We start from the raw sequence: 13,503 nt of genomic DNA, 5'->3' as shown, positions 1-13,503 counted from the left end.
TACCTCACGCTCAAAACCGTTTTTCTGAAAGCTCTGTCTTCAGTCAAACGTGTGGGAGACCTTCACGCGTTATCCGTTAACGCCGTGTGCCTCGAGTTCGGACCTAATGACTCGAAAGTCATTCTTAAACCGAGGCATGGTTACGTCCCCAAAATATTGGGCACTCCCTTCAGAGCACAGGTCATTTCTCTCTCAGCCCTGCCGCCTTCCGGCAGCGAGGTCGATGGTAATCTCCTCTGCCCGGTCAGAGCGCTGAGAAATTACGTCACACGCTCCGCCGCTATCAGGCGCTCGGAGCAGCTTTTCGTTTCGTTTGGTGGGCGCACCAAAGGTCTCGCCGCCTCGAAACACAGCCTGTCCAGATGGATAGTGGACGCTATCGCAGCTGCTTATGCGTCTAAAAACCTGCAGTGCCCTCTGGGTAGCAGGGCTCACTCCACCAGAGGCATGGCCTCTTCGTGGGCTTGGTCCAGCGGAATTTCCATTCATGACATTTGTACGGCGGCGGGCTGGACCTCCCCCTCGACATTTGTTAGGTTTTACAACCTGGAAGTTCCTGCCTTGCAGGCGAAAGTTTTATCAGTCTAAGTCACGCGTAGGCCGGCCCACTGTCTGTGCGCTGGCTACTGCGGTTGATTTAGCTCTCCTGGTTGAACTGCATTATACAAGGGTTTATCAGCTCAGACCGGCCGTGCCGCTCTGAGCGCCCTAGTGTGTGCTTATGTACTGCGCTAGCCATTCTATTGGCCGCCCGGTTCCCACTCATCGTGTTCCCCGGACTTCCCCTGGGACTCATTTAGTGGATGCTGGGCGCGCACGGCGTTGACAAGGGAGTTCCCGCAGCGTAAGCTACTTACGCAATACGAGAGAACCTCTCGTAAGAGAACGTAATCGGTTACTTAACGTAACCTCTGTTCTCTCTAGAAGAGGGAACGAGTATTGCGTAACCCGCCGTGCTCGCGCCAGGAGCTCATTCGCTTCAGCGACAGAAACCAGTGAAGCAGCCTCTGAGCCTCGCTTGTATACGCTAAGCCACACCCCCTCTTTCGCGGGCTGTGACGCATGAGGCGCGCCAAGCGCGCTCATTGGACGTGACGTGACGTCACGTCTAAGGCTCAGCGATAGGCTGCTGCAGTTTCCAATGGGCAGCCAATGGGCACGCTAGTAAGCCTGCCCTAGGTCTGCATGCTGCTGCACTGCGTTGACAAAATTATAAAAATGAAGGATAATTTTTTGGCTTCAGATCTCGAGAAAAGATGACTTTCCCGCAGCGTAAGCTACTTATGCAATACTCGTTCCCTCTTCTAGAGAGAACAGAGGTTACCTTAAGTAACCGATTACGTTATTGAATATTTTTCATAATATAAAATGTGCAAAAGCAGTGTAGTATGACCAGTGGGACACCATTGATGTGTAAACTGAATTGGGTGACACTACAGTTTGTAACATTGAAGTTAATGACTATTTTTGCAGTCACGTTTTTTGGGTTATATTGCACTTTGCAGACGGTCCCTTCGGACTTGTCTCTCAGCCGCCTGCTCATAGAGATCCATTTAGCCTATATTATAAAGCTCGTTTTGAGGGAAATTTGATTATAGCTCTACGTTACTGTGATTGTAAATAAGTATAATTTGTGTTTTAACAACGTTTAGCTCACGAGTTACAGATCCGAGAAGTTCGAATCTGTGAATATATATATATAACTCCACCTTGAGTTAAGCACTGACCGCATGACATTTTATGGCATATATATGGCATATATATATATATATATATACAGTAGTCAACTAGCCTGGGAAAACTCAGACAACTTCCGGCAAATTTAGATTAGCTCTGCAAGTAGTCTGGCAAAGAGCTCATTCAAGCCCATTTCTAATCCGTCGAAATCTTGGCACCAATCAGAAACGGGCTTTACACGATGATGATCGCTCTGATTGGTTTTAGGTCTATCCAATTGCGCCCAGAGGCATTTGAGTGACGTCCGTTGGTGAAGCGCAGCAACTTTTAAATGCATTATTATATTCAAATTGCAAACACATAAGGACAGTCTCCATGAAAGACCCACTGGCAGATGAACGTGCTACTACATTTCTCGAAACGGTAGGAAATGAAATTAGATTTAATAGAGGATTTTAACTGTGACAAGATGATTGACAGGGCAGTGTACGTGACAGGACGCACGCGACAGATCCGTCCGATAAAGATGACAAAGTAGTATGTCCCAAAGCTTGCCTACTTTTTTGCTACACATTCAAAAGTAAATACCTTTTCTTCACAAAAAGAGTTCATACTTTTATGGCGTAGTGTAACTTAGGCGAATTGGGACGCAGCATATGGCTTTACACGATGACGATCGCTCTGATTGGTTTTAGGTCTATCCAATTGCGCCCAGAGGCATTTGAGCGACGTCCGTTGGTGACACCCCTTTGGAAATGAGTTATTAATGAAGCTTTGCCAGACCATAACTCAGTTACTACTGAGAATGGTCTGGTTTTAACCAGGCTAATAGTCAACATGAAGTTAAAGTGGATAAAAAAAAAGTTAATCAAAGTTGTCCTAAGACAAGAACTGGTATTGTTCAAAATTCATGTATAACTTTGATGAAAGGTTTTGATCCACTTCAAATGTTGACACTACTGTATATATATTAGAAAATACCATGAGATTAAAATGTCATAATCTTTGAAAATGAAATGTTGCCATTGACATCTCTGTCTGTTTCTCTCTAGCAGGAAGATGAGCGCAACGCTGGCACCGCTCACGACAAAGATCAAGCTGAAATCCGCAAGTTGCTCACGCAGAAGTACAAAAAGTTGCCATGGAAACCAGAGGTATGAGCTTCATGCTTTACTTTATTTTTTGCCATTTTGCGTGTGACAATGACTCATTATCGCTCTCTTTTGTTTGCCAGCTGTGTAAGTTCTTAATGAGAACGTCTCAAACTTTCACTGAAGCTCTTAATAAGCACATGTTGGCCTGGACCATTTTCTGTAACATGCAATTTTGTGCAATGAACAAATTGCATTACTGTCAGATTTTAAAATCATCCGCAATATCTGCCAAGATTTATCTCACATTTTCAGGGCTTAAGTTAGAGTGCTTATTAGTATTCAAAGTCTGAGTGTGGTTGTTCTTCTCATTTTACTTAATTACTGAACCGAAATGCTGCTCAACCTACTGGATAAAAGAAAATGCAAATTTGGAAAATCATAATCTCTTTCTGCTTTTTTTTGCCGACTATCCGACTCCATTAAAGTGACATTATTGTCATAATTATTCCCGTTAGATAAAGTAAAAAGGGTTCCTCCTAAGCTGCTTATTTGAGAGCGCACAGGATTTAACTGAGTGCTCTGAACTGTGGGCATTTCAAACCGTGAGGCTGCTAAACCAAACCACCACATGCACAATAATGAGTCAGAGCCGCTATATAAATCACTATGAATGAGGGCAGGTGAATTAGATGTACCATTTCAAAATAATAGCACAGAGGTGGGAAAATGCTGTGAGCGCGAATGGCAGCGGTTTGTTTTCATGGGCATTAGGGATGTGATGGCATCGGCTCCCTGAGGTCCGGTTAATGCACGGCTCTAAAACTCTCTAGCCGGGTAACTATATACAGCTATTGGCACAGTAAACACCAAAGTAAGATACGAGGTATTTACCAATTGCACTGTTGCTGAAGTCTAGTATCGAGCTTTGCAGCTGATTGTCCGTGAAAGTGAACATTCGGAGATGAAGTGCCACTTCGATGCCTCCGGTGTGGATGGATCCAAGCCGGTGCGGCAGTTCCAGCATGACAAAATATCCCTGATATGCTTTAGTGAGTCTGTGAAGGAATTCGACTGACCTTCACAAAGGCTAGACCTGAAACCCACTTGAACAAACTTTCTTGCGTCAGGACTCTTCTGGAAAGAAAACATCATATGAATAAACATGGATCATTTCAAATGCACACTGCAGTTATTAGATTTTAAAGTATTCATTTTTTGTTCATATTTTCAGCCTATTTTCAAAGGGATGCACCAATATTAAAATATTTTTTGTTGTCAATATTAAAATTATATACTATAAAATTAAAAATAATAAAACACACTAGAAATACATGATAGCTTTAAGTGCTAGAAGTTTATTTAAGCATCACGACATGCATTAATGCACAGTATGAACAAATTATACATTTTGAATTGTGCTAAAGATTACATTTAACAATGTTAAAAGATTAACTTTAAACGAGTGTTAATGACTGCAATTGCATTTATACTGTTTCATTGTTTTAATTTTTTTTTTTAATTTGTAGTATTTCTTAATATTTTCATTTTAATATTTTCAGTTTTCATTTAAAATATTAGTATTTTTTTGTAATTTTGTTGTGCTTTTTGTTTGTTTTTTATATTTCTACTTAGTTTTAGTTTTATTTCGGTTTTAGTTTAGTAATTTTAGTACCAAATATATTTAGTATCAAATATATTTAAATCATCTGAGAAAGAGTTCAAGGACAAAGTTTCTTGTATGTGCGCACATGTAGGGTATACCATTAGTTGCCAAAGCAACATTTCAAATTTTCATTGAAGTTTAAGTTTATAATGTAATATTTATATTTTATTTAGTTTCAGCTTTATTTCAGTCACAATTTTTTTTTTTATATATATAGTTTTAGTTAACAATATCAACACTGCTCAAAGTATTGAATTTTAACATTGGTCATAGAAAAAAATTATAATACTAATGATATTAATGGATCCTTATGATAATAGACTTGATTTCTTGAATGATTTCTTAACAGAGTCCTTACTACAAAAAAAAACAAAAAACATATACAATTAAATATAGGCTAAATATATATGCAATATGGAACATTATAAAAAAAAAAATGCATATCGCTTATATATATATATATATATATATATATTTTTTTTTATCTGACTGCAGAAAACTGTACTAGTACTACATGTACTAGTAGTGTTCTTTATATGTTTGCAGCGTTTGCTTTTCTCCCGTGTTAGGCACTGAATGTTGTGTCAAGCGTCAGCCCCAGTTGCTTCTGGGAGAATGGATGGCCGGTCCCTGACAGGTCTCACAAGCCGTGTTATTTATAGGAGTGAACACAAGTGATAGCCAGCCGAATAACAGCCCCTGAGTTCAGGCAGATGTTCACAGCTTAGCAAAGCATACAGAGGCTGATATCACTTAAAATTAGAGCAATTCATTCCCTAATCTCGTGACAAGAGAAATGGCTTGTGGTTTTGTGAGATCATTGGCAAAGTCGGCTGTTCTGATTGGCCATTCACACAACCAATGAGAGACAACGATGAAAAAAGATGGATAGACCTTGAACCCTTCATGGAGAGAGATGTAGGTGTGAGGCTAAGGAAAAGGGATTGATGGTAATGGGCACAAGGCCATTAGCAGGACTACAGTCAATAGATGGTGTGTTGAATTTATGGCGCTTTATAGATTCACTGCAACGGCAGCGGGCTGCATGATACGTCAGTTTCATATAGATGACTTTGACCTCTGGCCTTCACTGCTCGCATTCATTTCCACATTTCTGCCTTTGTGCTAAGAGCATCATTGCTTTTTTTCCTCCTCTGAGGATGAGATTCGTTTTCCTTCTTTGAGGAACTCTCTTTAGTCTCCCAGTTGCCACTAAATGACAGTGCTGACAGCAGTTATCCAAAGCCATTATGTGTCATTAGAGATTTGAGAAAATTGTGAGCATCAGCAACTTCCCATCGAGTTATTACAGTACAGTCACGAAGACCAGAGCTGGTATATCTGTATTATATCTATGATCTCAAGAACAAACATCTTCTATAGCAGCAAAACTACAAAAACTTGTCCAAATTGGCTTGTCTGTGCGCTTCCTAAATGGCTTGCTGAATAATTGGTCTTAAGGAAGTACTGAATGGTTTGGCAAGTTGGTGACCCCGATTTGACACATTTCGTATTGCATTCACAAACAGTTAGATGGAGCATAACATGTCGCCAGCCACCGCTAGCATTTTTTATCATTTTCTCAAAATTTTCATTGTCCCCAGAATATTTTGTTGTATGACTATCTGAACATGCAATATATCAAAAGAAAGAACAGAGCCTCTGATTTTACACAAAAAAAACTGTTTTTTTAGTTTTTTTTATCAACACTTGAATGTGGATTAAGTTTCATTAAAAAAAAGCATTTTTAGCAAAAAGCTAAGAAAATCGTGTTTTTGTCAAAGACTACGATGATTAAAGCATAGATGGAGTAGATCAAGTCCACAAACACCCTCAAAGGTTGCAAAGTCCTGTAGCTCGTCCTGGTCGACATTTCATTCGTAACATTAGGCAGTTTTGATTTATATGCTGTTTAATGTTGATCACATTACTTTACATATGTATTAAATATGCCATCACTTGTTTCTGCTTCTTCTTCGCCTGTGTTTTGCTCTTTCAGAAGTTGCGTAATAGCGCCCCCCTACTGTCTAACAGTGAAAACAAGTAAAACTGTAGACTAAGCTAACCGGCTAATCAACTAATGGTATGCTAATTACGTTAATCATTGCATTAATTGATTAGTTTGCAAAATCTAGGCCAGGGGTTCTCAACTCTGGCCCTCGAGATCCACTTTCCTGCAGATTTTTTCTCTAACCAGTCAGTCAAAGAACTGAAGTCAAAGGCTCTGTTTGAAATCGCCCTCATTCACTACATTACTCCACTAATATAGTCCACTTGAAGGAGTGAATGAAAACGAGTTCAGACACTGAGTGCGCTGGAACGGCTGCCGCTTTTGCATAGTTTGTGCTTGCTGTTTAATAATTATTTGAGACTTAGCAAACTGGCAGCTCCAGTAATGAAAATATTTATCTTGAATTTTGTCATGGAAACTATCAATAAACCTTAATTAAAAAATGTAATAATCAATTAAAAAGGTATTTATACCTGTATATTATTACGCTGTAGCCAAATTGGACCATTGGTTTGGAAAATGAATGGATGGATGATTCAGTTGCGGGTGCCATATTCTGGTTAGACGCGGGAATTCATTTGACGCGACCGTCACAGTGCATTATGGGTATTCTCTAGCTGTTGAGTGTATGGCCCTGTCCCAAATGGCACACTCCGGACTTGTGGACTTCCTCAGAGTCCACACTTTGGTGACATCATGTAGTGCAGACCTATAGGGCCCTTGGCGCGAGTCCACGAGGGCACATTGAGAGGTATTTTTGGGACAGACTCGATCGTCACGCCGGAAATAACGGTCTGGTTGTTGTTGGACAGGAGAAATCACATTTTTGCGCTCCGACGTCTTATCTCCATGTCAACTACACAGCCTAATTTTACAGTTCTGTATTTTGATATTGTGTATGCCACCTGGCATTAGACAATAGATACATCATGCTTATTTAAATGATGTATACAGTTGTACATAATAATACATAATGTTCCATTTGAACTAAGATTACAATTTTAACACATAATGAAAATGTGCATGAGTTTCAGAAGAATTTACAGGTTTCAATATTCATACTATGTTTACATATGATATGACAAAGCCCTGACATTCGGTTCTATTTATTTAATGAATCATAATGTGATCGTATTTTTCAACGCGCTATTATTACGTTTGAGACATCAACCACTGGTCAATGACCATAATGTTTGTATAAACTGTAGGTAACAACTGGTAAAATGTACATCTAGGTCATAAAAAACGTAATATTTTCTTCTCAGCCATGTCAACAATTGTCCGTGAGTGAAATCTCCTTCCATCCGTTGTCTGATTGGCCTTTCGCAAGGATTCCTGGGTAGTTAAAGTGTGTGGAGCCTGCATCTATGCGGGCTTCGCGGAAGACCGCGAGGGTACAAGGGTACAAAGGGGGCGCTGCTGAGCACACTTCAGAGCGTTAAAATGCTGAATGGGACGGCCTAGAGGTCTGCTACCCGACCTGAGCCCGACGGGTCCCGAAAATGTTTCGGGTTTCGGGTCGGGTTCGGGTTAATGTTTAATGAACAGCCTCGGGTTCGGGTCGTAAAAACTAAATAGGCTATATAGTTTGCGTGCCGTGTGCTTTGCCTGCTTGCTGTGTTGTGGTGACCGGCACGCGAGAAAGAGAAAGTAACGTTACATGCGTGCGCAGATGTGCAATGTACATTGGCTACACAGACACACAGGCTCTCTCTCTCAAATATATATATATATTTTCCCCTTACTGTCAAAACTGGCCCGTAGTATCCTCAGCATCCCTGCAAGTAGCAGCAGCAGCGAGAGAAACTTCAGTGCAGCTGGACTAACTTTCAATCAGAGGAGGACGGCGCTGAAACCATCAACTGTCGACGCCGTTCTCTTACTTCATAACTCATACTGAGAAGGATATATTTGTGTAAATAGTTTTGCAACACTGCGTGAACTTTTTAAAGTTTAAAGTTTGAGTTCCAGAGAAATGTGTGACTGTTACACCTGTTCGACCACAGCAAAGTTACGTGATTGGTAAGTTTTTCTCTTACTGCTGTGCTTATAGGGCCGCTGCGCCTACATGTATTTGTTTACCGTTTCAAGCAATCATTAAATACAACATATTGCAAAAATGGTATTTGTTGTGAGAAACAGAGTGGACCTCGGGTTCGGGTCGGGTTCGGGCTTAACATGTAAATGTAATTGTCGGGTCGGGTCGGGTTAAATGATCGCGGGTACGGGCCGGGTTCGGGCTTCAGTTTAAAGCCCGTGCAGACCTCTAGGACGGCCTACAGACTCGTAGACTCCGCGAGCACGCGCAATTTAAGTCCACAAGACCGAAAGTCCACATGAAGTGCGCCATTTGGGACAGGGCCAAAATTGGTTGCACACTCGTTATTGAGGTGCATTATGGGATTGAATGAGTGCACTCGATAACATCCACTATGGTTTCGGACAAATGACTGTTCCATCAAATAATGCCCTATTTATGGGTATAGGGGGCGATTTTGAACTGTCACGTTCAACAGTCCTGGTGAAAATTTCCACCAGTAAGACCACTAGGTCTCCAACACTATTAGCGAAACAAGCTAATAGCACCAAAAGAACACTTTAGCACCCTCCATATACTGGCCAAAACGTCCAGCCTAGGAAAATTGACATCTTCACCCTTTATTAATTTTTTTTTTTGCGTAGTTGTGCTTGGAGTCATTTGTTTTATTTGTGAAATCACAATAAAACATGTCAAATTGTGCGGACATTTTTGGCCAGGTTATCATACAAAGAAATGATGAACACATGCAAAAACAAGAGAGAACCAATGAAGTATTAATAACTGAATATGCAGTTGTCAATGCATGCTTTTTGATTTTCGATGCATTTTTTTTACATAGTAAAATTAAACCTGTAGCTGTAGTTCGCCAACTTTTTTTTGCCAAACAACTTTGTCAGATAAATACCTTAACCAAGTTTAGTGTTTTATTGTCCACGCATTTTTTAAATATAAAAAAAAAAAATGGATGATTTAATCAAACTTGTAGGGTCATTAAAACATATATTCTCTCCGGACATCACTTTTGACCTTTACTGTATAGGGACGCACGATATATCCATACCTCCATATCGGTATCGGCAGATATATGATAATTTTTTAAGTTTTAGTTATCAACCCGATAAGAAATTGTGGCTGATATATTAAAGCTGAAATATAAAATCTAAATAATGGAATATTTCCTTCAGATGTGCACTGCTAACGGCTGTTGCACTCAGTGGAATTGCTGTGGGGTCTTGAGTGGCTTCAGACATCACCGATCAGCTCGTCGTTTGTTGGTGGACTAGCCGCCCACTTTTACCTCTCCCACAAATGGGAACGTAGCGTAGCATACTGTCTAGACCGACTCCAGAGAGCAATTCTGCATTAGATGCCCACAGATGCACAATTGTGGAGCACACCACGTCTCTGATGCCCGATCCCAGAGGCATTGTGGGTGACAAATGGTGGCATTGCTTGTCATTCTGAGCGTTGGTGGATTGTTTGTCTGTGTCACACACGAGCCTGCTTTCGTGGAACGTGATTCCTCCGTGGGTTGCTGTTGGGCTTGGGCTTAGTGTCTGGTATTGAGAGGATTTAGATCAATGGGCCTCATCCGGACTGACAGAGAAAAGTGAAGGTCAGATGCTTTTTTAGATGCACTCATGGGATGTGAGGTTTGCTCTTAGAAATACAATAGGCTCCTGGGAAAAAAATATATTACTCTTTGTGCTGGAACAGAGCCATCTTTTCTGTCTCTGTAAAGTTTGTATGGTGTGATTTTTCTGACCGGTGTGTGATTCTCAGTCATTTTGTAGTATGTGAACCCTACCAAAAGTTCCCAAACACAACAACTCTCATGGGACGTTAACTGCAGTTGCAGTGACAAAGTGATCTCTAGTAGAGGTCGACCGATTCATCGGTTTTGCAGATTAATCGGCACCGATAGTTGATTGGTGGAACTATCGTTATCGGCAAAAATACATACCGATAGTTTTTCCTGGTTGCGTCCGTTGCTGGAGCGGCTGAGAAGCGCGCGCTGTCATTCATTACACAGTAAGAGAGAGCTGAGAAGGGTCTGCTGGCATCATGCAGTTCAAGAGCGGCCTCTAGAGGTGTAATAAAAACTATCGCTGATGCCTCGTGTTGTTTATTTCGACACGTGATGCTGCGTGCTGCACTGAGAGCACACGCTGCGTGGAGAGCGCTGACATCAGATGCGCGCTTAAAGCACCGACAGCTAAAAGGTAGCCTATGTATGTATACAGTACATGTTGTCATATCATTATAAAGTGATCAATTTGTTGACTAAATGCTGCATTAGTAGAGAAAGAACAGCACAACAGTATGTTTGTTTGCCTTCGAGGCTGAGAGGACGCTAACATTAGTAGTACCTCAAGCGGTTAAAACACTGACAAAAATAAACGTAAGTCCGACCCGAATGTTTAATGTCACAATTGTTACCTCTATTTGCATTCGTTTATATACAGCTGGTCACTTTTATGCATTTAATATTCAGAGAAGTTGCATATTTAAAGCTAGAGACGTAAGATAGCAAACTGATATGTTCATACAGCCGACAGAAACATATAAACAAATCAGAAAAGCATTAGATTTCGGTAATTTTTTCGTCATCACTTTAATACATGTTTTGTTATTTTGATTAGATAATCATCAAGTGTTTATAAAATAGAAGCAAAAGTGTGAGACTATACATTTAATATTTATGTCATTTCAATGCTCTGGCATTGTAGATATTTAAGCATGACTGTTTGGATTTATATGAAATGATAACACTTACAATAAAATTCCATATGTAACATTAACTAAGGTTAATAACTTCTGTATAAGGATTGTTCATTATTTGTTAATTAACATGTACTAATACATTTTTAAATTAAGGTTTTTATTTGTTAACCATAGTTAATGCGAAACTAATCAAACTAACATGAATGATCAAGGTGCAATTGTATTGCTCAAATATTATACCGATCAAATTTTGTTACTTTTTTATTCATTAAGTTGGCTTGAAAAATAACAGTTTAATAGTTACAATTTGAATGTTACTGGTTTTATTTGTTATTTAGAGTATTACTTTTTGTTTCAGTTTGAATGAATGTCTTTTATTGACTTCAATATTTATTCATATTATATATTTATTTCATTTAGCATGTTTTCATGGTTCAATACAGTTTTATTATTTTTATAATAAAGTTCAGCACTGTTTTACTTGGAGTGTTATGTTTGTTTTTATCCAGTATCAATTTTAAAAACTATCGGTTGATTAATCGGTTATCGGCAAGTATGGCCCAACCTAGCTATCGTTATCGGTAAAATCCACTATCGATCGACCTCTAATATCTAGACATTAATTTGACTTCTGTATATAAAACAAAATAAGTATTTCCAGCCAGATAAGACAATTATTTTCATAGCATAGATTAGCATTTATAGCAATAATGATGCGACAGGGTGATCCAAGCTAACACAACCTAAACATGTTCTAAGAACATTTTGCTAACGTTCCCATTAAGTTATAAAAACATTATTTCTAAGTGTTTTTTTAAATGTTTTAAAAATGTGATTATGCGAGCGTTAAGGAAACAATCCATTATATTACTTTGCAAACATTTTGGGAAAGTTACTTTTGGATGTTCTCTGAACGATCTGAAACAACAGATTACATTTAATGAATGCCCAACTGAAATGTTTCAGAAAATGTTCTATGAACGATGTATTTTTATAATTATGTTTTTGTGCTTACGTTTTGAGAACATTATTAAAGACCAGGCAACTTTGAATGATCATTCTATTAATGTTACTGGAAGAACGTTTGTTCATAACTTTGAGAGAACCTTGCCAGAAAGCCAGCCCGTGTTCGGAGAGCGTTCCCTGTAAGCTGGGATGTCAGTATTCCTCCAGAGGCTGTGTAACATTAATCTGAGGAGCGGACTCTCTTTCTTCGTCTTCCCAAATACAGGTCATTAGTCGGTTCTGGGAAGCAGCAGATTTCCCATTAATGCATTAATGAGAGCGTTTGATTACTATCATCAATCAATATGAGGCCATGTGACATCATAAAGGACACATATGAGTGATCGTTTGAGAGATCGATCAATGGATACATAAAGCAACACACACAACAAACAATCCAGTTGATATATGCCATTTCATATTTCCTATATTCATGTTAGAATAGATTCAAATCTTGAGTGTATTGAATTACATTTGGTTTCTCCAGGTTTCATGCGATAAAACTTTTTGGCAATTGACAGTTAATGAAAACCTGTTGTGAAAAGAATTATGTTTAATCAGAAGAAAAAGCATTTGGGCCAAATAGGTTGATCCACAAATCAGCATAATAGAATGATTTCTGACGGTTCACTGAAGACTGGAGTAATGATGCTGAAAATTCAAATTTGCATCAAAGTAATAAATTATATTTACTTTTTTTATATATATATTTTTATATATATATATTAAAATAGTTCACACAGAACTGTTAGCTCACAATATTACTGTTTCTATTTTGGATCAAATAAATGTAGCCTTGGTGAGCGGAAGAGATTTCTTTCAAAAACATGTATATTATATTATATTATATTATATTATATTATATTATATTATATTATATTATATTATATTACATTATATTATATTATATTATATTATATTATATTATATTATACTCATATGTCATCTTGACTTTGTGTGAGTATGCGGTTTCGGGCCGTGTGCTCCATTGTCCTTGTACCTTGTTTCATGTTCGGAGCGTGGTGTTCGGATCCCGGCACTCATGTCTATTTTGGTTTTGGTTCCATGTCTGGGTTCGGACCAAGCGTGCCGCACAAGCCCTGAAAAGTGAAGCCAGAACGTCTCGATCGCCCCCCGGTGATTGGTCCTAGTATAGGTCATAAGCCCCGCCTCCCCGTGTTATTCAACGGGACTTGAGACCAACTAAACAATTTAATTACACTTTTTTCCGAAGGTGGTTTCTGTCATTTACTGTAGTTTTTAATCACACTGATGTAAATTCAAGTGT

The 13,503-nt window shown here is 39.1% G+C and overlaps 1 protein-coding gene across 2 annotated transcripts in view; it reads left to right on the top strand.

Annotated features, from left to right (window-relative positions):
• The window catches only part of b4galnt4a (beta-1,4-N-acetyl-galactosaminyl transferase 4a), a 200,989-nt gene that overhangs the window by 101,722 nt on the left and 85,764 nt on the right, over positions 1-13,503 (top strand). The window contains exon 3 of one of the 2 annotated variants that reach the window (XM_082160412.1): positions 2,733-2,831. In XM_082160412.1, the coding sequence (XP_082016538.1) occupies positions 2,733-2,831 (99 nt within the window). Of the gene's footprint in view, positions 1-2,729; positions 2,832-13,503 lie in introns of both variants that reach the window. The other variant, XM_082160411.1, reaches the window with a different exon arrangement.

Source organism: Leuciscus leuciscus, assembly GCF_965113295.1.
Source record: "Leuciscus leuciscus genome assembly, chromosome: 25".
Classification (NCBI taxonomy): domain Eukaryota; kingdom Metazoa; phylum Chordata; class Actinopteri; order Cypriniformes; family Leuciscidae; genus Leuciscus; species Leuciscus leuciscus.
Note: the sequence above shows the minus strand (reverse complement) of the source record. Positions and strands in the feature narration are given on the sequence as shown.